The 25592-nt window shown below is 44.9% G+C and overlaps 1 protein-coding gene across 9 annotated transcripts in view; it reads left to right on the forward strand.

Annotated features, from left to right (window-relative positions):
- Positions 1-18072: 18072 nt before the first annotated feature.
- The window catches only part of LOC102093723 (uncharacterized), a 14127-nt gene continuing 6607 nt past the window's right edge, over positions 18073-25592 (forward strand). For 2 of the 9 annotated variants that reach the window (XM_065072642.1, XM_065072643.1), the window contains exons 1-4: positions 18679-18826; positions 20045-20200; positions 21080-21146; positions 24811-24951. In XM_065072642.1, the coding sequence (XP_064928714.1) occupies positions 18703-18826; positions 20045-20200; positions 21080-21146; positions 24811-24951 (488 nt within the window). In that variant the 5' untranslated portion in view covers positions 18679-18702. Of the gene's footprint in view, positions 18622-18652; positions 18827-18888; positions 19250-20044; positions 20201-21079; positions 24952-25592 lie in introns of those variants that run through there. The other 7 variants (XM_065072644.1, XR_010474380.1, XR_010474381.1 and 4 more) reach the window with 7 other exon arrangements.

Raw genomic sequence — 25592 nt, forward strand, 5'->3', positions numbered from 1 at the left:
ATGTGGATGATTGTGGGATTTTTATATACGTTGTGAAAATGGAAGATTTACAGCAATGTATTGAGACAGAATAGAGGGAAGTGATAAAATCACCTTGTATGTTTATAATGCTTTAATAGAGTGCTTGTTTACCCTTCTCACCAAAAAGGTCCTTTGTGGCTGTTTAACAGATGAAGAAATTAATTAAGTGCAAATTATATTTATTTTGTATTGTTAAGAATGCTTGTAAGGTGAAGCCATACTGTGCGGAATTTAGCAGTAGCAAAAAACTCTCTTAGGATCATAATAACTAAAACAAACTATCTAATTCTGTTTAATTCATTGCGCTCCAATAGTGAGCTGCTTTGTGTAACACTGCAGTGCAAGGTTGTGTCTGAAGAGCAGGGAGCTCCAAGCCCGAGTAGTTTCCCAAAGGAGATGGTTCTGCAGCGGTGCGGTGGTTCTCAGTGACGGGCGTTCTGAGCTCTGTGCTCCGATGGCATCAGATCCTTGACTGTGTAGTCTGAAGTATATCTAGAAGTTCTAGAACTCTTCTGTCTATTAAAGTAATTGCATATATGGTTGACACAGACTGAATGATCTTTAAAAAAAATCAGTAGAGTACCCTTAAGCTTTCTTTATCTCCTAGTCCTCAAGTGGGGCTGTTGGTTTTCTTGGTTTCTGTTGTTTGGAAATACAGATCTTCTGTCGCTACATACCGGGAGATTTAAATCTCCCTTTCCAGAATTACAGAGATTCTAAATAATCTGGTAGAAGAGAGTTAATTATATCAGTCACTTTAGTATATGAATCTCGTGTTTTGAGATGTGTGGCTTGAGAGGCTGCATGGCAGGCTGTGCTGAAGAGCTGGAATTACACATGTAAACATGAGTGTTGCTCTTTCACTTTGGTTAGAGGCTGTGGTGGTGTAGTGATACTTGTCTGGTTGGTTTTGGTTCCTTCTCACAATCCTAGGTGTTTCTGGTAAAGGTCTCTTTAGCAGCTACTGGAAAATTAAGAAGGAAAAATTAAGGAGGCTGTATTTGTGGAAAATGGGAGATGGAGGCAAGTGAGTAACAAATGTTGGCTCACAAAGATCGCTGGGCATTTGCTTCTGTTTGGCATATACTGTTTCCTGTGGATTGTGTGAATTGTATTGGGTGAACTGCACCCACAAGCTGAGGTGGTCCAGCTCTGCCAGCAGATCCAGCTTTGCTGCCTCAGGGCTCCCCCGGGCAGTGGGACAGGAGATGAGCTGCTGACTCCTCGCTGGCAGGAGGAGCCCAGACCAGACGCAGCCACCACCAGCTGTTGGGGAGGGAGAGCGAGCACCCAACACGCCAGAGCTGGGGATTGCAACAGCGGGGTCTGTCCTGGGCCAGACGTTCTGTGTTTGCGCTGTGCCAGTTCACAGTCCTGCCTTTTCAGCCACGCTCAGGGAAATATCCAAGGTCTTCAAGGTAAGTGGATCGCAGGAGGAACGCGAATCACAAATGGGGGCTCAGAGATGTACATCCATGCGGAGCCTCGAAAGGTGAGCACCACGGGACTGAGATGGGGAGAGCTGTTCCTGCAAAGCTATTCTGACACCAGTGCTTTTTGTGGGCTGTTTGTGGCTGTGAATTATCCTGTGTGTCAGCAGTGATTTAAAGGGGCTATTCAGTCTCCTACCTGATTCTGAAAATGTACAGAAGAAAAATGTTGGCTGAACAAATGTGGAAAAATTAACAGTGAATTACAAGTACTTGCTTTTAACTAAATGGTAAGGGCTGTGAAGGAAGCCTGTTCAGTTGAGCACTGTGATTAGCAGACTTCTCTTTTTATCACCATAGGTAATGGCCTGGATACTAAAAACGTGAGTTTAATAATAAAAAAATTGGTTTATATCGTTTTGACTTTGTTTTTAAGAAAATCTTTTTAGGGTGGTACTTAAGCTAACTGCATTATGATTTGAGATATTTCAATCCACCATGGTTTGTAGGTGCTGTTGCCTGATACATGGATAGGAATTTTGATGTAATGGGAACATTTTGGCCATAGTGCCAGGTCTGTAATCTCTTGCAATAAAATGTTTCTTTTAAACACCTCAGGCTTCTTTGTGTTCTTCCCATTATTTTGGCGTGAGCTGCATGGTGCGTGTTGCTTAAGCCGAGGACTTCCACCCTTACTTGGATAGTTGCATGGCAAGGCAGAGAGGATGGTTTTGCTCACTGTAGCCTTCTGAAAATTCAGGGAAGTGAGACAGGGAGAAGGTATTTACATTGCAGTATTGGAGACCAAGTGTGAGGATTGTTGGTGGAGGGAACCTCACCAGAGCCAAGGGCCTGAATCTGAAGCTGCATCACAAATAACAACAGCTCCCATCTGTGTGTCCTCCCGCTTCTTTCTCTGTACAATCAAGTTTTGCTGGTGCTTTCCCAGTTAGAAGCAGATTTTCCGGACAGCACCAGCTGTGCAGTGGCTTCCACATGTACCTGGGCCAGGGTACTCTGAAAATCTGGGTCTGCCTGGTGCTCTGTGATTCCCCACAGTCTCCTCCTGCAGCATTAAAGGATCCATTGCCGCACCACAACCAGTCACACACACAAAAAGAACAACAATATAGAGGTTGATTAAATTTAGCATGAAAGACTCTTGCAGTTTTCATTTGTTTTTTTTTTAAAGCAAGCCCTGCGCTGTGGGTTCCCTCCATGCTGTCTTGCTGGAGTTGATACAATGGCACTGCTCATTCTCATTTCTAGTTGCTCTATAGGCTGATAAACTTGTATTTAGAAAGATTAAACAATAAATCCTTCTAACTATAGTGCCCTATTCCTCTATTAAGATTTAAACATAAGTCATCTCACAGCTTTTTTTATAGAACTTCTAAGTAATGCCCGAGTGTATCAAGAACCTTGTGGCCCAAGTGCAGGTGTGTGGCAGCGGTGTTGTCCCCTCCCTTGGGGACACGTTCTGGCTGCCGCAGCTCTAGCGTGCCAGAGCGGGAGGCAAGGGCTCTGCGGCGTGTTGCTGGGGACCAATGTGGTTTGCACATGTTGCCTGAAGACTGATGTGCTCTCGTTTTGCCTAGAAATAAAAACTGCAAAAAATGCATCCCTATAGGGATGCTCTTCTCTTGGTGGAGACAGAGTTTGTTATAAAAGTGCTGAAAGACTTCCTTTTACAGGCTCTGCATGCTTTTTTTACTACAATTAAACCCCAAGCAAATAGCATCCTTGGTAACTGTGAGCCCAGAGACCTCAGAATTATAACTCGTACTGTCCGGGGGAGAGTGAAGGGAGCCCTAGAGCCTACTTACAGCTTTCAGAGTGTGTGTACTACACGTGTCCTATAAATTGCAACACTGTTGGGCTTTCTGTCCTATTTTTTCACTTAAAAGTACACTTTTAACTCCTAAGAGCTGAGTGATGCCAAGTGATGATGATGATACCTCTGTTTTTGTGTCAGAGAGCTGAAACATGAAACTTGCTTACATGGTATTTAGGGTGAGTGTTCCTAAATATAATTTATCACTTTTAAGAAATCTGTTTATTGGAAACTCTGAAAACTTCACGTTTAAACATTTGATTATGTATCTTTAAGCCAGCAGCAGCTGTGAATCATGTTTGTAGCTCTCAGTGAAACTCGTCCAAATCCATCCTCGCTGCTGTAGCAACAAGTGCTGAAGCCCTGAATCCCATTTTGCTCTTTGAAATGGCTTCAGAAAAGAAGTGACTGATAAAGCAGGATACAAGCCAACACCATTAACCTGTGTTTTAACCAAATAAGGAATTGTGTGTCACCCAGCTACAAGTCTTGCTGACAAGAAATAATCCTTTCATCTGTCTCTTCCCTGAAAAAAACAATTGTGTGAAAGTCAGAGAAAGAAAATAACCTTATTTGGATTAAAAAGCAGCAAAAAAAAAAAAAACCTTTTACAAACAAACAAACTAGAACGCATAGGTTCAAATGAGCTGTAAACCAGGAGAGACAGGGTAAGCCTGAGGTTGATGCTGGTTTTCTAGTCTCTGAAATCCAGCTGGTGGCTGCATTTGCTCTGCCTCCAAATCTTCAGGGGTGCATTCAGGTTCCTGGTGGAGAGGAGGTTAGGGCAAATAGTTTTAACCACAAACTGTTAAAAAATAGGCACTAACAGGAAAAAGTTTTAAAATCCAGTTACTTGTGTTGAAAGTCAACTGTACCCATTCCCTTTGCCATCTGGAATATGTTTACTGATGCTTTTTAAGTGCTACATATGAAGCCATAGACACTTGGTCCTGTCATGAAGGACCGTGAACTGCTCTGCCTTCATATGGCCTCAGTCACAAGTTTGCTACTGAAATGTGATTCTTCCAGGTTCTGTTCATGTGGGGGTCACTACTCGCTGCCTCCAAAAAACCGTTCCTCTTTACTATTTGACGTCCACAATTTTATAACATTCTCTTCTCACTGAAATAACCCCTGCTACTAAACACAGCATTCTCTGACTGCAGCTGACCATGGGTGCTAATAAACAACTAAAGACCCTGACCCAGAATGTGCATGTTCTTCGAGGATCCCAAACTCATTTCTTTGCCCTCAGGCCCAGGTTCCCATCTGGGGACGGTACTTAGCCGCGTCTCACTGGGCTGCTAACCTGACTGTTTTCATTCTCTTCATTCCGAGCTTGGTTTGTTTTCCCTTTCCTCAGTTTTTACTTACATCCACATTTGCTTTTTCTTCTTCGTTTTTCATTCCTCTTGTTCTGTAGGACTTTATTTTACTATTGGCTGCCAGTGATTAAGCTTTTCTTGGGAAAGTCCTACAGGCTATATCACTGTGAACACAGCGACAGTATTGCTTAGTATTCTTAAAAGCATAGCTAATGGTGTGATTTCTGATTTATTTCATATGGAGACAGTAGCTGTCTGTACCTAAGTGGTGGGGAAAAGAGAAGATGTTTAGATCTTAGTGTGACTTTGGAAAAGAAATCACACAGAACAAAAATCCCAAGTTATACAGCTGGTACCAACACAGGATTCTGGAGTTGACTCTGCTGTTGGAAGCTGAATTCTTGCCTCATGAGTTCCCTTACATGGTACAAACCGGTCTGGGAAGCTCTTGCACCATCTTTCTGGTTTGTCTGCATAAAGGTGGGTTGTTGGCTTTTTTTTTCTGAAACCATCAAGTATTTGCACATCCAAAGAAGGGCGATGAGGCTGGTGAAGGGTCTGGAGCACAAGTCTGATGAGAGCGGCTGAGGGAGCTGAAGGAGTTCAGCCTGGAGAAAAGGAGGCTGAGGGGAGACCTTATCGCTCTCTGCAACTACCTGAATGGAGGTTGTAGCATGGAGAATGTTGGTCTCTTCTTACGAGTAACAAGTGATAGGACAAGAGGAAATGGCCTCAGGTTGCACCAGGGGAGGTTTAGATTGGATATTAGCAAAAATTTTTTCACCGAAAGTGTTGTCAGGCATCGGAACAGGCTGCCCAGGGAAGCAGTGGAGTCACTGTCCCTGGAGGTGTTTAAAAGACACATAGATGTCTTAGGGACATGGTTTAGTGTTGGACTTGGCAGTGTTAGGTTAATGGTTGGACTTGGTGATCTTAAAGGCCTTTTCCAACCTAAATGATTCTATGATTCTTTTCAGAAAATTAAGAATTTACTTGAATTATTTTTGTGAACAAACAGCTGGTTAGCTTCTTTGAGCCAAAGGGAAACAGGGATATCTATTAAAAACTGGTAAAAACACGTTGGAGCCTATTTACTAGTAAATGATGAATGAGAGAGCTAGCATGAAATTCTTAGGGCATTAAACTGTGATTTCAGCTTTATAAGTGGGAATGCGCCAAGAGCCTCTGAGCAGCACCCCTGCCCCCCACTGCCAGCAGCAAAGTCAGCAACCTGCAGGTTTCTGTGATTTCCTGCAATATGCAGCAGCTGGCACAGAATTTATTCATAAAGGGTGAGGAGAAGAGAGGGAAGCCCTGCTTTCCTGTTGCTCCTGTTGTAGTGTGTTGTGTGCCGGGCTGTGGAAGTTGTGTGATGGTCCAGGCTACATTTTCATCGTGTCACTTTAGAAATTGAAAGCAGCAGGTATGTTACTCAAGTGGATCTTCAGTTTAGATCTATATGATACCTACTACCATAGCATTCAGATTTACAGTGAACAGATCTTTTATACTTTCCCTTTTTTGAAGCAGTAGGTTCTTATTCTTGCTCTTGGATTCCTGATTTCAGACATCTTCGCTACCTTAGACCGAAAATGGCAATCCTGGCTATCTAGTGCTGTGTGCTTGCCAATGTCCTGGTCTTGGAGAGATCCCTGAGTGGCTGATGAGAGCTCCCTGTCCTCAAGCAGCCAAGTCTGATGCTGAATATAGGTGCTTTGCTTCAGCTTTCTGTCTCACTGAAGCTGGAAAATCCATTCTGCTGTTGCTGTTATTACTGTGCACAGAGAGAAAGCTCTGACCAGCTTGGGATCAAACTAAAAATTAAGCAGTTATTGAAAACTGAACCAGATACATTAAGAGCTTCAGCTGCCTCCTATTCCAGCTGCCAGCAAACAGCAGCACGTGCTGCCTGCAGCCAGTGCTCATATTTGCTCCTTTATCATCAGAGAAAACCTGAGCATTTTCTTTCCCAATCTTTCCTCTGCCTCCAGGAGAGTATTAGTTGTGTCATTTTTAACCAGAAAGGTTCTTGTTAAAAGTCTGTGTTAATTCTAGAAGACTTGCAAAGGTGAGAATTCTTACCCCTTGTTATCCTGTAGATCTGAACTACTTTCCCACCCAAAGGTGGTCTCTGCCTGCACAGGTTAATGAGGCCCATCTCCAGTTCTGTACCTAGGAATGAGATCAAATGAAATAATAAGTCTAAGTGAAGCCCTTCACTGCATCAGTATTTTGCCTTGGTTAAGGGTCAAAATGGTTTTAATCTTACTCAACAGGAAAGCTATGAAAACAGTAAGGCAGTGTGTAATCGTTGTGTTGTTTAAGTGTGGTTAGTGCTGCAACTGGGAAATGGAGAATGGCAAAGCCATGGCCAAGGGCAGCGGTGGTGCTGTGGACCAGTGCATCTCCTTTAAAATGTTATATTTGAGAGGTTAGTAGGTGGAGAATAAGGAATGCAAAATGTAGGATTTTTGAAAAACAAGTGCAGCTGACTTCTGATGGGGAAAAATATATTGATACTTCAAGATAATATATTATGTAAGAAAATAGCAAAAAATGATTAAACTTCTTTGGAGAGCCTTAACAGGTCTATCTGCAGTTTCTAAAAACACACGTAAACCTGAATATTCTGTTGTCTCGCTTCCACAGGAAAGAAGTCTTAGGCAATAGAACGGGAAATACAAGATGAAAAGGATAGAGTTATGTCACTGCAGTTTTTTTCATTAGGATTGTGCAAAATAAGTCATTTCCCATGAAACAGGAGAGGGAGCAAGCGGTGGAACCCTTGTGTGCTGCAACAAGGCTGGTAATTATAATGTAGCCAGGCAAAATCCCAAGGGGGTATGTAATAAAAGAAAGCTTTAATGTGATTTAAATACCGTGACTGAGTTGCATGCAGTGACAGCCTGGTCACCCAGTACTGCGTGGCCCCTTCCCTGTAGAGATGTATTCCCGCACCAGGCTCCTGCACTGGCCATCTGGCCGGGACCGCGGCAGCTCAGGGACGGACACGGCACCTGGTGGGACACACCAAATTTGTTTTAACGCAGTCACAGCTTCTTCTCATCACAAAAGCTTGAATATGGCCTTAATTTTGCCTCGTGTGGGAGTTTGTCCTTTAAAAGAGATTAAAATGCAAAGGTATAGTATTTTGGACATGTGCCTGTGAATCTACTTCGCATATTTTATTGCTCACGAGCATAGTGGGTGAGGTGTGTTCTGGACAGTGTGGGCTGTGGAGAGGCACCACATTCTTGCTCTGGAAAGTCCGTAAAGGTGTAACACGCGTCTGCAGTTACAGGAGCCCAGTGGTGCCAAGAACATGCGAGCTGGGCTTGCTTTCTCCCTGGTTTCCATTTGGTAGGGTACTTCTGCTTTCAAGCCATTTTAAAAGGCACCAGTTTTACTGTTGCCCATATTTTAACTCTGTGTTTTTGGCAATTGCTTGGGTCACTCATCAGGGTGTGACTAATGGGGGGTGATTTATTTGCTTCCACTTCTACACTTCCTGTGCCATCTACTAAACGTTTGTGAGGCCGGCGTGGGGGCGTGTCGCTGTCCTTTAAAGCATAATGGATTTATTTACCTTTCACTGGTCCTCAGAGACCATCGCTACCAGCAGGCAGGGCGGCTCCTCCTCCTGAACTCCCAGCCCAAGCCACCCCATGCTCTTCCTGGGAAGCAACTTACTTGAGAATGGATCTCAGTCACTTCTCTCTCTGCTTTTCTTGTCAGCTCTTGTCTTGGCTCTGATGGGAATTGGCCCCTCACATCTCCCTCCCTCTGATAGTATCATGTTTAAAAAACTGGTTTTTTCCTTCCGTGCCTTTAATACATAGGCCTGTATTTGTAAGACACTATTTGGGCCACACAGTTTTGTTAGTCAAAATTATTCTGTGAAGTAAACAAGTAACTGGATATTTTAGAGACACAATTCTACAAACAGTTTCTATAAGACAAATATTTTTAAGTTAAATATTTGAATTAAGTTTGTTTGTTTGTTGTGGTGGTTTTTTTTTTGGTTGGTTGGGGTTTTGTTGTTGTTGTTGTTATTTTTCTTCTTATTTTTTCTTCCCAGAAAGTAGGTGCATTTCAGATTGTTTGCCCATGTAAAGGAAAAACTACAAGCATGAAAGGCACAATTTAAAGGCAAATTAAATACTGGAGTTGCAGAAATCGTAATGCTTCGCCTGAACAAAGTGCAATGCCCAAATATGTCAGTAAAGCAGGTGTCAGTTAATACTGGAGCTCTCTAAAAAGTGCTTCTCAGCTCTGCTGTGAACACTCAATACAGTACTGAGAATGGTTATTCCAGCCAAATAATTTGACTTGTGTCTTCTGCTTGCTTGCTCTCAGTGCAAACAAGGCAAAAGAAGAAGAGGTGTTTCCTGCCCCACTTGGGCTGCTGCAGCAAAAGCTTTCATCATGTGAAATTCCTGAGGGCAGAAAGTCTCAGTTGCAGATGATATTCTGATGATGAAGAAATTCGGGAAATGAATTGGTTGGATGGGATCAATGGCCAAAAGACCCTGTGATACCTACACTAAGGACTACTTACATATTCCCCTGTGCTGAGGCAACAGTAGGCAGCGTGAAGACAAGGACCTGAAATTCTTCAAGACTAGCAATGTTTGCAGAGCAGAAGGTACACCAGCTTGTTTGTCCCCCTCTTTTTTTGCCCCAAATCTCATTTGTGAAATGAACTATTCTGGACTAAATGTGGAGCTTGGTGCAGTTTAATGGGTGGCCATGATGCTGCTTCTGCTGCTGAGAAGCTTGTTTTCCTCATTTTAGGATGTGCTTTTTCCTTTAACCTATGTTTCATTGGTTTTATATGTTGATTTTCAAGCATGATAAACACTATGAAATTAATAGCATGAAGAGTAATCGGGCTAGCTCTTTAAGTTCTACTGTGTGTGATCCAGAGTAAATGAGAGGGTGCCACTCAGTGTGTCAGAGCTGTGTGTCTTGACTGATGGAGCTTCTGGCTTTCTGTCTCATACTTCTGTGTGCAGCTGAGAGGGTCAGTTATTCTTGAGCAGTCACTCATGACATTGGATGTTACTGCTGTTGTTCCAGAAAGTTGGTAGATAACTGATTTTCAGAAGTTTTCTTTATACTGTAAGAGAATGGAGTCAGGCAATGATATCAAGTGTGAGAACAAAAAAGAGTAATCTGGAAAACTGTCAGTGCTGGATAATCAATCTCCAGGGCATTGGATTTCTATTTGTCCTGTGTTTAAATATGTCACCAGGATCTAGGGAAAAACATCTCTTTTCTGTAATACTACAGTATAATAATTTACAGACCTCAAGGTCCTTTCCAGCACCTGTGTATGAGCAGTGTAAATGAATCATTAAGAGATGATGCAGATACAGTAATTCAGATGCTGTACCTAACAGGTTAATTGGGACAGAGATTGTATCAAGCAGGCTGATGCAGGTATGGGCTCTATCTGCAATATACTGAGCTAGAACTGCAGCAAAACCGGAAAGCAACAGCTGAACACCTATAACTCATTTACCGCCTTCTGCAATAAGCCTTACAGAAAAATTTATGGAGCAGATGGGCAAGAGATGTTCATGGCCTTATGTGCCTGTGACTTTTTGTAAACAGATACAAGTGAATGTATCTCAGGAATTCCTCACTGAGGCTCTTGGGTCATGTAAAAACATAAAATGGCCCTGCTGGAGAGGATTCTTGAACCTTGAAATGAAACCATCATGGATGCGATTAAAAATAACACTTGTCACTGTTATAGATGTAGCATTCGTTCATCTAATACACCTTACAGAGAATCAGGATGATGTAATTAGAGCATCTGGTGCTCCAAGTGAGAGTAAATTAAGAGTGCCCCATATGGGGTTAGGAATTGGGGAGTTCTTAGCAGGGATTGTCACTAGCTGATGGGAGCGTTAATGTTTAACACTTCTACTGCAAAGCAGAATGCCAGTGGGATCACACTAGAGCACTGCTCATGATTCTGTGGGTGGACTTCCAGCCCATGACCACAAGCTTGCAGCTTTCCTTCCTTGCTGGATCTATTCATGAGTGCAGGTTGTGCAGCGCCAGCGCTGCTATGAGGATGCTGCCCGGCACTCCCCAGGCCAATGACAATGCTGGCTGGCAAGGGCAATGGGACACTAGTAAATCTGTGCCATGACTCCTCAGTGCCCATGTTTTCTCCTTGCTGAAGAGGACTTGTGGGGAACAGATATGGGTTTGTGGCGGTTTTAGAGTCAAAGACCACAGAGGACAGCTGTGCTGGGTGGGTTTTGTGCCCACATCTGGGTGTTCCTTGTCCCCAGCTTTAGGTGGCTGCAGGCTGTGTCTCTGGGCTTGAGGGCACCTGAGCTGCCATGGCTTCCTTTGGTGTTTGCAACAGCTGTGAACCTTCATTACAAAAAAAAACCCCATCTTCTCATGATTCAAAATAACATGAGACCTTGGGGTTTTTTGTCTCTTGCACAATTTCAGATTAAAATACCATGAGAAAAAGGCTTTTACTGTTTCTGTACCATTTAATATATTTTTGATTGATACAAAAATTAAATGAAGCAATGAGCATATATACACACACCCCCATTCACACATGCATGTGAAATGCAGATAATTTACAGTAGTATTTTATGGCTTACTTAAGTGGGTATAAAAATCCCAGATGTTTATTACTTTGGAGATGAAGGTCTAAGGGTACCTTGATGGGTTGTGATTCATGTTATTCCCCAGAACAAGCCATTCATTCACGGTTTTAATTTCTAATTTTAGTAACTCTGCAGTTTTTTATCCTTTCTAAAATCAGTACAAAGGAGATACAAAGTTAATTCTAAAGCAGTGTTTTCCCATTATTTGTGCACATGATCAGCTTCATGATGACTGTGCTTGCAAACCCTCTGCTCCTTCTTCCCAGCCCGTCTGTACCATCTCTTTAGAGTACAAGCTCTTTGAGAAGGGAAGCATCTTAATTTAGTATCTGCATAGCTTGTGGTACTAGAGATTTCATTTGAAGTTGGGTTTTGGCAATACAAATAAATAACAATCAGAGTGATGGTTTGTACTGGGCAACAATAAATGAACAGCAAAAACGGTGTGCCAGGGTGAGACAGGGTAACATTTACTCATGGGGAGGAGGGACTGAAGTGGTCACGGGGATATTCTCAGCAAGTTTTGTGCCATGATTTAATTCTTATGTGAGAACAGTATCAGAAGATTTACTTAATTTAGTGTATTTGAGACTATTATCTCTGAGAAGCGAGATACAGTAAACTACAGAGTGTACAGAGCGTATAAGCGTGATATGAGAAGCCTGTAACTGTAACTGATGTATGGGAAGAAAAGGCCTGAAGCCCTATTTTATTATTCCGTAAATATGCTGTGCTAGAGGCTCTTAAAGCAAGATGAAAGTAGAGTGGTTTTTGGGTTTTTTTTTAATGTTCATTACAAAGAAGTCTTTCTCACACTTAGACAGGTGAGTCCCCTTCTCTGACTGTGACTTCATGTGGCCACTTGTCTGGAGAGTCCCCAGAGGTCAGCCCTAATAAAAGGTTATCAAATACCAAGAAATAGTGGACTTCTCAGCAATCAAAGTCTGCTCATAAGAAGTGGTGTATAATTTATTTACCTTCCAGAAACAATAGAGCAAATATTGAATAAAGGAGGATATTCTTCTCAGTAGAAATACAGAAAATAATTTTAAATAACATTATTAAAATAATGGAGATAATTTAGAAATTGGCAAAAATGTGGCACTGAGGTGCCAGATTTTCCTAATTAAAAAAAGGACTTCAGCTGATCACATTGGTTATATTAAAATGATGCGTATGAACTACCACGTGCAAAGCTTCCCTGCGAAGCTAGGCATGAAGCTGGATGTTCAACATGTTCAGTTCTAGACTCAATATTGTACAACTAATTCCTGGGCTAGTGTAAGCTGATTATGAAATTAATTGACATTAAAAGCTACAAAAAAGATAACAAGAAGGTAATAAGTTCATATTAGGAAACCCTTCTTGACACCAGTCCTTAGTAACATCACAGCAGTTTACAATAATAGAAAAAAATTGATTAGGGGAGTAATTGAAAATTGTAGCAGTGTGATTAAAAAAGTGGGAAGAGGTTTAGGCTAAGAGAAATATTAATTTTTATTTTATTTTCCCCAGCATATCGTTTATTTACTGGGGAAAAGCCCTGGCATTACAATATGTATCTGGGGGGAGGACTCACATTCTGTCTTAGGCTATTGATACCCAGATCTGGGATCACCTCAGATACCCTACACCAAAATGTTTAAGGTATATCTGAGAGCTGCACACAGCATCCTCACAGCCCGAGCCGCGGGGCAGAGGAGTAACGCTGCTCTGGAGCTGGATCGTCCCTGGGTGAGATGGGACACCCGAGCCCTGCACGGTGCCCAGATGAGGTGACGCACCTGTCCAGGAGGGGCCAAACCAAAAGGCAGCGTCGGAGAAGGGTCCCCTCCGGCACCGCGACACTGACGCTTTCCTCAGAGATGAGAGATGGAGGTTCAGATCCCTCCAGGCAGAGAAGGGATTGAACATGGATCTCCCACATCCTGGGTCACTGCCCTAATTACTAGGTTAGTGGATAAAAAGGGAATGACAGCAGCTGTGGTGAATCCAACCTCTTATTTCCTTTGTGGTTTTGGGGGTTTTTTTCTGTTGCAAGTGCCTGAAATGAAACATTTTGACTGAAACAAAGCACTTTGCTCACTGCAAAATTTGTGGGATTTGTTTTGTTTCAGCAAAGAAAACCAGAAAATATTATTTCAGAGTGATCTGAATGTGGGTTTTTTGCTCATTTTAGTTTCAATTGCTTTATGGCAGAATAAATTATTTGCACAAACCAATTTGTAAATGTTAAAAAAACACAGTTTGAGCTCTGTTGGAGGACAGTTGAAGACAAAATCTCAGCCCACACTGGCACGCTATGATCATCCCAGGCATCAGAACAGGCTGCCTAGGCAAGTGTTTGAATCACCATCCCCGGAGGTGTTTTGTTAAAAGACACATATATGAGGTTCTTAGGGATCTGGTTTAGAGGTGGACTTGACAGCCTTAGGTTAATGGTTGGACTTGATGATCTTAAAGGTCTTTTCCGACCAAAACAATTCTGTGATTCTATCCCAGTGACAATAACTTCCAGCACAGCAGAGCTCACTGAGGTGGTAACTGAGGTGGTACAATAGGATCATACCTGAGTGTAGCACACTATTGAAATATTGAACACTATAAAATATATATTTACACAGATTTAGAAACAGTTTAGTACGAAAGTGGCCATCCATATTCCATTGATGCTTTTCATTGAAAACAAGGGAGCAGCTAGTCCCATAGTGCATCTCTTTGGTGAGTGGAGTCAGGTACATGTCAGTGTGGTCTTTCTCGGGGCAGGACAACAACTTGGTACAAGCCTTTCAGGGGCTCATTTTTGATGACCATGTTTGGATGCTTTCTTGGTGGCTGGATGAGCCAACAGGTCATAACAGTACTAAGCCTTAGTGATGGGTACTCACTGGAAGGAGGCAAGATGTGCTGCAGGGACAGGGGGAGTCAACATTTTCAGGCAGAGAGAAGCTGAACTCCACTGTGAAGCCTCTACCAAGTGTAAAGGACTATAGGCAGCTTTGCCATACTTTTTAAATATTCAGGGCTGCATTTCATTTTTACTACTCATATGCTAGTTGGGAGTGGGTCACCACAGCCAACATAGTTGTAGGAAGAAAATGTACATGGTTATTCTACTTCTATTATTCCTTTCTTTGGACCATTGTGGATTCCAATATGTCTGTTAATTGTATTTTATAAATGACACAAATGTGAGTGGAACATTACAACAGGGAAAATATGACAACAGTAATACTACAGAGCATAATCCCTGCCTCAGGAGCTTGCTATCCAAAGGCCTGAACATGTTCATTGTACTTCGGGAGGGAATAGTGTGGAGATGTTAGCTCTGCTTGGCTTAACATGATATTTGGGGTTCTGAGAAATGGGCAGGAATAGGAGCTGAGAACTGTCTCTTCAGGGGTAAGAGATCTGGGTTTAAGCATCACCCATGAGGTTGTGGTTCTCTGAAAAACTCTTATGCTAGATGAATAGGAGGGATTTCAGCTCCCCATTCTAGCTAAAGGAAAATGTTTGAGGGGTTTGTTTTGGATTTAAAAAAAAAAACAGGGGAGGAGGGGCAAGAGTTTACTTTTCATTTAATTCGAAATTATCACCAGAAAGAAAAACCCAAAGCATAATCAGCAATTTCCACAGCCTTGCATAACACTTCTCAGGTGTGGCACATTTACTCTCACAGGATCGGGCCTGTGGGGATGCCAAGAAGATAAATGCTTGAAAGCAACATATGGAAATTGAACACGAAGTAAAAGCTCAAGTGGATGTAGGTGGGCTCGGGAGCTGTCTGCAGGAGAGGGAGCCAAGGCTACACAGCAGGAAGTGTGCGGAAAATGAAAATACATGGAAACTGAAATGTATTCAGCTGCAGTCATGTTAACGTAATCTGTGCAGTCATTTCCTCCTGACGAGTGTATGTAGCACATCACAGAGCGGGGCCTGTTGTCAGGGGAAGGTAAAGGCAATACATGTGTGCGTGTCATGGACAGAACAGTGATGCGAGGGGTACGAGGCACTATGGGGAGAAACCACTGAGCAGAAGGCTACAAAAGATGAAAATACAATTAAGAAGGGCTGGTGTTTTTGTGATTAAACTGACCCGTTGCTCATAATTAAAAGAAATGTTTCCCCAAGGTCACTTGACATTTTTTTGCCAGAATCACAAAGCTGACCTAATCTCCACTGGTATTAAATCTTGAATCAGGTGTGTACTCACATCTGCCAAGGTAAGTATCTCTGGTTTTTTTCCTCCTTCCCCTTATAGGAAACTTGGTTAATCTATAACGAGTTAAGTTCTGGAAGGCTCCAAGCCCTACAGAAGGGATTTGGGGCACACTTCAAGCACTTGGTATCCCACAGAAAAACAGTACCTCTCTGATCCCGGTTCCCATAGACCTTGAGCTTCCTGATGTACCTGAATGCCAATGAGGCTCGAGCTCTGTCAGTCAGCCACAGGGACACAGAAGCGATAACTACTTTATCCTGGTGGAATGATCTACTCGGGAAGGACAGCCCACAGTTTGGTTCCCTAAGACCGAGAAAGTCAATCTTTGAACTATCGCTTTTTCTCCCAAAGTGAAACACTTTCTGAGAAAGCTGCCATACCAGTGTGTCTTCCTGTTTAAACTGTTTAAACTTACTGATGGAATTTCTTATAGCAAACAGCCCATACAATACTGAAAATCCCTAAATATTGGTCTCCTCCCTCTCAAAATTTAAATTGCACTTGCAGCACTTCTTTATCCATGAGCACCTCACCTGTATGAGGGCTGCTGTACAAATGTAAAATTTCACCTTGCATTGTTGGATTTTTATTAACTAGGATTTATCATCATTACCTAACATCTTGCTCAGCTCAGAGCATTTGTTGTGACACAGGAGGACTGTGTGATTAGCTCAAGTGTCATGGGCTTGCTCAAGATTTTTCACTTTCCTGTAGGCAGGAGTTTGCCATGGCCCCTGTTGGGTCACATCTCCTGGCAGCCTTTCTGCCTCTTGTGTTACTCGCTGGTGGCTCGTGGATGGGTGTAGAGTTTGGTGTCACTCACTGACACGCTTTTCTTCTGTGGCAACAGTTTAAAACCTGGGAGAGCTGTCACAGGCCTCCTCAGTTAAGAGAGCAGTTGGAGTCCCCACGACATCTGGGCTGCGGTTTCTTAGTGTTTACCCAGGCATTGATTGCTCATTGCTTATTAGGAGAAAAACTGAGAAAGGCTACTTCATTTTTTGTTTGTATACAGTATTTTTTTTTTCAAGTAAATTGTCAGACAGGGAGCACATCTTTGATACTTTGTCTCTTTATCGGAGTCTAAGACAGCTGATGACATTATATGGGGCATTCATTGCAGATCTGCTGAGCCCGCAGAAATCAATAGTTTTCCATTATCGGGTCCGGCTGGGTCACTGGTCTGTCAATGAGCTGTTACAATTGCTGTACAAGGGTGAACCTGACCAGTCAATTGCTGCTGACAAGAGGAAAACACGCTGACAGCCACCGGAACAAGCCAGAACACAGATTTGCACTTTGGTTTGCTATCCAAGGAGGCTGGGAGCGGGGCTGCTTCCAAGATGGGGGGCACACACAGAGGGAGCAGAGGCCCCCCGGCTCCCTGCTGCGCAGCAGACAGGCCTCCCCTGCTCTGGAATTGTGGTTTGCTTCTGTAGTCCCAAACCCTTGGGAATTCACTAACAGGAGATGAAGGAACCACCTTCCCCAGTGCTGTGATTTTTCCAGCCAAAAAAGGGGGGTGTCAAAGGGGAATGCTTCTGCCCGCAAGGCCAGGGGGCCAGTCCTCCTGTACAGCCTTTGCTGGGGGATGCTTGGCTCAGCGGCTGCTCCTCCCTGGGACGAGATTGTGCTACACCGGGCAGGAATGCAGCTGATGAGGTTAACTCCAGTTCTCATCTCTCTGTGTTTTAATATGGACTTCCTATCAAACTTGAGAGCTGAGCAAAAATAAATATTTAGAAATTATCTCAATATTATGATTTTTAATTTTCAACTTTATTAACTTCTTTCAAGTGTTAAATCCTGACCGTTTTATTTACGCCTCCGGTCCTCTGTTTGATTCTCGCAGAAGTCAATATTCACTTGTGTTCCATCATCAAACAAAAAAAACAGTAATCAACTTTATCACTGGAAGCCAACTAGCTGGGTTTTAAAAAATACACTACCCAAAAGAAAGATCATTTTCTTTAAATGAGAGGAGAGGGAAGTCTTTTTAACAGAGAAGAGCAAACCTTCCTTTACTAGTAATTAGAAGCACCAGCCTTATATGACTTGCAGCATTTGGTAGCTCAAGCAGCGTCAGATCTCTTACAGCATTAATTAAAAAGAATTTATGTTTTTTTAATAAAATGCTTTATGTTTTAGCCCCTTTTCTTCCTCCTACCAAATGTGATTATGGGGGCTGAAGGGAATTCAGGTTAATATGTTGACACACTTAACAATGCGGGGTCATGTTGCACAATCCGCTTGGCTGGTTCGGTGCAGCACAGCCCCTGACAGGTCCTAATCAACGCTGCCCTAAAGGCAGAGGCAAGGAGAGGATTTTAATTACTGCTCTATACGCGAGTTTGCCAGCATTAAATTGAGACATAATTAGGCCTCCGAATTTTAATAATTGTCCTAGCTAATTGGGCAGACAAGTACGTTCTGCAGCGTGGCGTGATTAGATAATTAGTGTTTCCAAATGACAAAATTGGGCAGTTGATTGCAGATTCCACATGCGGGGGGGAGCGGGCGGCTCCTTGCGCGGGCAGAGCAGCACCGCGCCGGGGGAGGAGGCCGGGCTGGGCCAGGGCGGGGATCCCGGCCCCGGGAGGGGGGTGGGCCGGAGCGGTGCCGCGGTGGCTCCGGGCGGCAGGCGCACCTCCTGGACGCCCGATGTCCCCCCCGCCTCCACCCCGCGGCGTGAGGCGATTGACTTCGCGGCTCTAATTGATCGCTTCAGTCTAGTCCAAGGACGGCGCGGCACAAGTGACCGCCATCGAAAGGACATCGGGGCTCGGGCCGGCGGGACGGGTCCCCCCCTCGCCGGGCACCGGCACGGCGGGGGCGCGCGCGGCGTTTCTCCCAGCAGCCGCCAGGGGGCGCCGCTCCCGCGCTGCGGCGGCTCCTCGCCCGCTCCGGGTCCCTCGGCCGGGTCGGCCGCGGCACCGTAAGTACCCCGAGTACAGCTACGCCTGCCCGCCGGCGGGGAGACCGCGTTCAGCTGCCTGTCCCTCTGCCCGCCACCACCCGGCCGGGCCCTTCCACCGCAGCCCCTTAGAACGTGCGGAGTGTCCTCCCCTCCGGCTCCACTGCTCGGTGCTGAACCGGGTATCGCCGCTCTGTGCGACTCCGCGTCCCCACGCAACCTGCTAGCGAGGTTTGCTAATTATATTTATATATAATTATATCTATCAAATATATATATGCATATCGCTCTTTGAGCTAGACGGGGACTCAAATGGCCGCGGACATCACCCCAGTAGCCTCCGACAGCGACGGCGCCGGAGCTGGCAACGCAGTAGCACTGGCGCTGCTCGCAGGTGCCACCGTGCTGCTACCGTCATCTGCGGGTTTTAGTCCCCGTGAGTCTTTTCCCGTTAAAAATATTTTCTTTTTAATGATATAACCAAGCGCATTAGTAATTTTAATTTTAAAAGAAAGGGGAGAAAAAAAAAGCTTTATTTGAGGAGGGCGCTGGGGTAAATTTGTGACGAAGCGTCGGGAGACGGTGCTCCGGGGCTGGGCGCTGCGGCTCGGTTGACGCTCCCAGGCCGAAGGACAGAGTGTCGGTGCCAGTGGGAGCAGGGCAGGGCAGAACCCCCGTGCTGCGGGGGCAAAGCACATCGATTCCCGGTTAGGGAGACGTGCACCCTGGCTCCCTCTCCGCATCCCCTGGAAAGAAAAGGGGGTGGAGGCGCGGGCGCCTCTCCAAAGCATCTCCTGGAGAAGAGGTCCTGTCCCCACTCCTGCTCCCTGCCCTCACCAGCCCCTCCGCCGCCGTGCAGGTAAGCGGCACCGCGGGCCCAGCGCCGGGCCGGGCCGGCAGAGCTCCCGCCGCGCCGCGGAGCCCCGGCTGCTGCCGGCACCGCCGGGTTACAGGAGCCTCGTGGGAGGGAAGCTGCCTGTAGGCTGCCAGACCCTTCCGGGAGAGCACTTGCTTTTGTTTATTATTATTATTTTGTCTGCGAAGACCAGGCGGTTTTACGCAGCGATATAAATTTGACCAGCTAATAACCGAAAGTTAACTTGAAACACCTCACCGGGAAGCATTCCATGCAGCTGGTTCAAGATCGCTTTTCTTTTTTTATCTGCATGAAAGGAAAAAACAGTTTTATATTTTTTTTTCCGTGTGTGATTGCACCGGCATCGAAATAATAGATATTTTTTCCTGCTCCAACTGAAAACTACATCAATGATTTTCATTACAGCCTAAGGGCTTATTTGCTTTAAAGGTCTAGTTATTTTTGCTAATATATCAAGATTTTAATTCCTGACTATTTCATTGATCAATTTCAGATGCAGTGTACAGTATTTATATAATTCTTTTCAGAGGTATGTGCTAGCTCAGTAGATTGCTGTCTTGCCATTTCAGTGCTTCAAAGCAATGATGTTGGAAATTGTCAGCTCTGAAGACAAGGTTAGCTCACAGGAGCAGGATGTGCTGTGTAAAATGCTGATTTATAAAAGTGTTACAATTCATATATCTTGCATGTCGAATTGCATGCATTATCTGATCAGAAATACATAGCAGATTGATCTGCCAGTGCATATGTAAAGTAAAATTAATGTTATCTTCAAAGGTGAGAGTGCTGGAGTTGTACCAGAGCAGAAGCTAGAAGGCATATCTTACAGTCAACCCCAGCCTGGAGAAGCTGTGGCAAACCCCTCCTATGTTCTGATAACAAACTCCTGTGGCCTAACATACACAGACCTCATCCAAGCCCTTGCTAGGAGCGGTAAGCACCTTGCTCTGTTAAAAGTGAAAAATACCTCCTGTGAGCCAAACAGATGCCTACTTTTTTATATCTCTCTTTTTTTTTTTTTTTTTTTTTAATCGTTTTTTACTTTGATGGACTCTTGACCACGAGGTGACACATCCTCGGGGCCTACTGGCTGCTGGGGGTGTTGCTTGCCCATAATCAGTTTCTTTCTGAGCAGCCTCCGTTGCCTCTGTGCCCATGGGGTCTCTGGGGGTTGCTCTGGCAGGCTCCATTTTGTCATCCTCCCGTCAGCGTGTGGGTGAGGCTGCCAGCAGAAATAGGTAGGCTTGTGATGTTCCTATGAAGGTGACATCCAGATCCGAGTTTGCAGTTAATCAAGTCCACTCAGTGAAGTTGAGCGATTTAATCAGTGTCTGATCAAGCCTCAGATGTTATTTATCTGTGCTGTATCAAATTCTCTTCACGTGTAAAGCAATCATCAGAGGTTAGATGGGGGGAACCTAGCAACATAATAGTAGTTCCTGCACTGATCGTGCAAGAAGTGCTGTGCAGTCACACCACAGTACAGCCGTGTGAGCATGGCAGCCTGTACTGGTGCGTGGCCATTGCAAGGCCAAGACCACGGTGAGGCTCCTGTTTTCAGGACAATTCTGTGCTGTTTACTAATCAGATTACAGCTTGGGTATGCTATTACTTAGCAACCCTTGCCAGGAACGCCTTTTTGTTTGCCTGGTGAGAAGGCTGGGACCCTTCCTTCAGGGACACTTTTGGAGATAACAGTCCTGTCGCTTATGTGCAGAGTTTTTGTGATACGATGGCAGGGTGATGGGAGCTGAAGGCCATTCGAATGTGGCACCAAATGCAGCTATGTAAGTTTTGTCCTGTTTCTTTCAGAAAACACATTCCACCTGTGTTTTGATCCCTGCCTGGCCTGCTGCTTCATCACCAGGTGCAGATTGAGGTATTTTTGTAGATAAGATGCTACTATCTTGGGACCTGGTTATTTTAGAAAGTTCCTTTCCATTTCCAAGCTAGTACAATAATTACAGAAAACTATCTCTTTCCTGGCTGATGTCTTCTGGGTCAAGACCAGGCTGCATTTAGTGCTTCTCAGCTAATAGCTGGGTCTTGCTGGTTTTGCAGACCTTTCCTTGGGTGATAGTGGCAACAACTATCTGCTCTGGGATGGGCAAGTAGAGTTGAAGAAATTAATTTACTTTGAGTAATGTGATTTTTTTTTCCTGAGTACCAATTTTATTAAATAGTTTTGGTTTGTTTTCTTTTTCTAATGAGTTTTATGGTGCTGAAAAATGTGAAAAGTAAATAATTGGACCTGTAAAATATGGCATATATTTATTTATAGTGGTGTAATTGAAACAATTCAACTACTTAATATTAAGATAGCATGATCTCCTTAATGTGCAGTCAGTCGTAGGTTCAGAAAAGCATTTTGAACTAGTAGAGGGGTTTTCCCTCCTGCTCTCTTTCTGAAGTGCTGTCTTGCATTTCCTCTGGTTTGGATCGTGGTTGCAAAGCCTGACTCGATCAGGTGTCTCCATTTGCACCTGCCTTGGAAAGTGCAGCCAGACGGCCGGAGGTGATGCCCGCTGCCACCAGCCGTGCTGGAAGAGTCCCGCCTGTCCGGCGGGCTCCAGGCCTCGCCAGGGCACGGCTGCATTTCTCGGGGTTCAGGTTCACTATCAGCGTGTCTCCCCGGCACAGGGAGCCCCCCACGACCCGTCAAATCCATAATTCAGCCGCCCTCCCCCGGGCCGGGAGCGCCGGCGGGATGCGGGGCCCGGAGCCCCGGGCTCAGCGCCCCCGGCAGATGAGGAGCTGCTCAAGTTCCCACTTCAAAGACGCCGTCGTTGGCGAGAGGGAGGCGGACAAAAGCAAGCGCCCGGCTAACGAATGCGGCGCTCTGCCGGCGAGTTTTAAGGCGTTTTAAGTCTAAAGAAGAAGTGACAGGGCAATCAGCTCCCCGGCTCGGCTGCGGATAGGAGGGTGAAATCTCGCTAGCAGCTCGTGTATCTGTATATTTAATTGCGACCTGGCTGCATGTTCTTGTTGAGGAAGGATGCAGATGACAAGCGAATCTATAAAAACACAGTTGACAAACCCTGGAAAGGGATAACTGACAGATAAAACGACAGTCAGCGCGAAGCTAACTGGCAAACGCATCAGTACAAAGTCATATACCTTCTGAGAGGAGTAGTAGTTTGTTTTATTCCGGTTCTCCAGAGTTTTATCTACTGTCGGTGTGATGAGGGGGAGAAGAGCTAATGTGCCCTGTTTAGGATACAAACATGCAGATTAGATCTGACTTCAGACACAGTGTTTCACTCAAGACTTAAAACAGAGGAATAACCAGGCTTCTCCCACTGAGGAAAAGGAAAACAGAAGTATATGGATTATTTTTAAAATGTTTTAAGGGTGTTTAAAACTTGTTTAAACACCACCATTTCGCATATGGATATAGTGAACTAGTGGGAGTTCATAGGGCTGAGAATTGGGGCCCGGAGCTCACTGTCCGAGCCCGAGGTGTTGGGAGAATATCAGCCCGGCTCCCATCTTCTGCACTTTTGTATTACTTTAAGTTTTCAATGAGGCAACTGTAATTACGGGGCGTTTAACTTTTTGCCAGGCTCTTTCATTATGGCTTTGCATTTGCACCTCGCTTTTAAGAGAAGTAATAACATTCACAGTCAGGGGCAAATCCTGTTAATGAACAAATTAAAGTTCAAACAGTTATTCAAGTTCACAGCCCCACTCGCTGCTCCTTTAATAAGGGTTATACATGTTACTTTCTCTGGGGATCACTCCCCCTTTTATTACTTTTTAAGCTTTTCATAAGGACTGGTGGGCTATATGGGCAGCTCCCAGCCACTAAAGAGCCCACAAATCCTGAAGGGAGCCCTAATCCGGCCTTAATTTGGCAACTTTTGTAAAAGACATAAAAGCTCGGGTGCCACCCTTGTGCGCTCAGATGGCTGTATCGCAGGGAGCAAGCCGGGGGAAGGCCCCACTCTTTCTCGCACCCCCCTATTTGTGCTGGCTGCATTCTCTCCGGAGCTGTGCAAGGGAAGCTTCCATTAGTCCTTCCCTGGTACCGGAGGATAAATTAGGATGTCAGATCAATAGCCTGGGAATTTCCATGCCCGGGTCCACTGGGCGCAGGCTGCCGGGGTGCCGGTCTCCGCAGCGCTACCCTTGGACCGGAGCTCGGTGACTGCTACTGGCCGCTGCCCCCAAGTGTCAACAACGTGCGGTTAAAAAAAATATCCCTGCGCTCTCTCTTTCCGCCGCCCCCCGCTTTCTTCTTTTCCTCCAAACCTTGCGCGGTTAGAGTGTCTGCGCTCACCTCGGCATTTGCATAATATGAATCTTAATTCCTCTTGTCACGGGGAGCCGCGGCTCCCGGCGGGGACGGGCGGGGAGCGGGGTGGCCCCCCTCGCGGTGCAGGGCACCCCGGGCCGGGGGGCGGCAGGCAGACTCCAACAAAGCCCGAGGAGTTTGACACTGGTTCAAGGCAGTGCCGGTGCAAAAGCGCTGTCTATGTACAAATAGAGGAGATCACACTCCCCATTATCTACCTCCTGGCGAGTGTTTGATTTGTGACATCAAAAGCTTATCAGGACAAGCTCACCAAAAAAAAAAAAAAAAAAAAAAAAAGAGAGAGAAAAAGGCACTCCTTCACGGAGGGAAACCGCTCCGGTTTAGGTGATGGGCAGGAGAGAGGAGGGGGCCGGTGTTGCCAAAACGCCGCTGGTGCCGGGGAGGCGATTTCTGTCCCTCCGTGTCCCCGTGGGCCGAGCGGCGGGGCCGGGTGCGGGATCTGCCGCGGGCGGGAGGGCAGGGCTGACCCCGGCGGAGGGCTGGAGGGAGGCCCTGATTCCTCGCAGCCATCCGCACAGAAGTGGGTTTGATATAATCACCATGACAACTGCCGCCTATGAGCATACAAATAATAGAGATGAAATAGACAAAAGATTAGCATGCCATGAAAAGTACAATAAGTTTCTTATTTAGCATTTAGATAACTGTCTTTCCTTCGGAGCAGGCTTCAAAGTTGAACCCAGTTTAGACCAAGAGGATTAATTCTTTCTCCCGCATGCTTCATTGAATCTCTCATTACCAAACTTTGTCTGTATTGATGTAAGATTTGATTGAAGATTAGAGCATTTAGCAAATCTTGCTTTTCTGCATGTATCAGGCCTTTTCAAGCGCAGACCGCGCTGCCCAGTGGTCAATACCCTTACTTTTATCCAGTGTCTGCTTCATTTAAACTTAATCAACTCCCTCAATGAACTGGAACAGGGAAACGTCCCTGCGGTAAGAATGTTGTGCTTTTCTTAGATAATTCTTTGCTCCCTCTCCCATCCGCTGGCGTTAAACCTAAAATTGCTCTCTGATGAACTTAATCAATATGATAATGACAATTGGGGCTGAATGGCTTGTCCTGGGCTCCGCGTGGAGCGTGGATGGCTGTGCCCATTGCCCAAAGCCAACTTCCCCTTGTTTCTCCTCTCCCTCCTTTTGTGTGCGCTGCTCCCACCTTTCTCTTTTTCTCTCTCTCTCCCCCTTACTCCCCTCTCCGTGACACCGACCGCTGCTCACGCTGGAGAATGATGCTTCTTTGTGCGGCGGGAGGACTCGTATGTCACAGCCCGGAGAAGCGGAGCGGAGCGATTGGCGGGGTGAATTATCTGCCTTGTTGCGGTGAATTATTTGCGCTGTTTCCTTTCCCAGTCAACAAGTTTCTGAGGTATAGTGCAGATCAATCAAAGCTGACAGAGCGCATGTGAAGCTTTTACTGTGTAAATCTGGATCTCTTGTCTCGGCTTCGTTGGCACTGGCATCTGTATATCATTTTTATACTGCTACCAGTAGAGCAATTTCAAAAGTATTTGCAAGGAAAATGGATGTCCCCATCTGTTCCTGGAATCATAAATGTGCCACTTTCGGAGGGTTTTCACTGGTAATCATATCTTTAATGACGAACAAACTTGTGATATATACCTTTCCATAAAATGGGGTTTTCTTCACTTTATTGTGATTGGCTGGGATAAATAGCTTTTCCATATGTTAGGGAGATAAAACATAAGATTACCAGAGCTCGTTTGTTTGATCATAAACAAAAGAAACAATTCGCTCCAAACACTCTTTAAACAGAAACAACTGCAGAATTAAATTGTATTAATAGGCTATCGATGGGTCAGGAGGCAAACAACTGTCCCCGTGGAAAAGACAGCTGTTTTAAAATAAGAATAGATGGTCCTTCTCGCCGCGTGGGTGACCTTAATGCAGACGTGGATTTTAAATACTCAGTGCTCACTTTTAAATTTAATTCTTAAAATTCTCTTGTCTTTGTATATATATGTGTGTATATATATATATATATATTTT

The sequence above is a fragment of the Columba livia genome, chromosome 8 (genome assembly GCF_036013475.1).
Source record: "Columba livia isolate bColLiv1 breed racing homer chromosome 8, bColLiv1.pat.W.v2, whole genome shotgun sequence".
Taxonomy (NCBI): Eukaryota; Metazoa; Chordata; class Aves; order Columbiformes; family Columbidae; genus Columba; species Columba livia.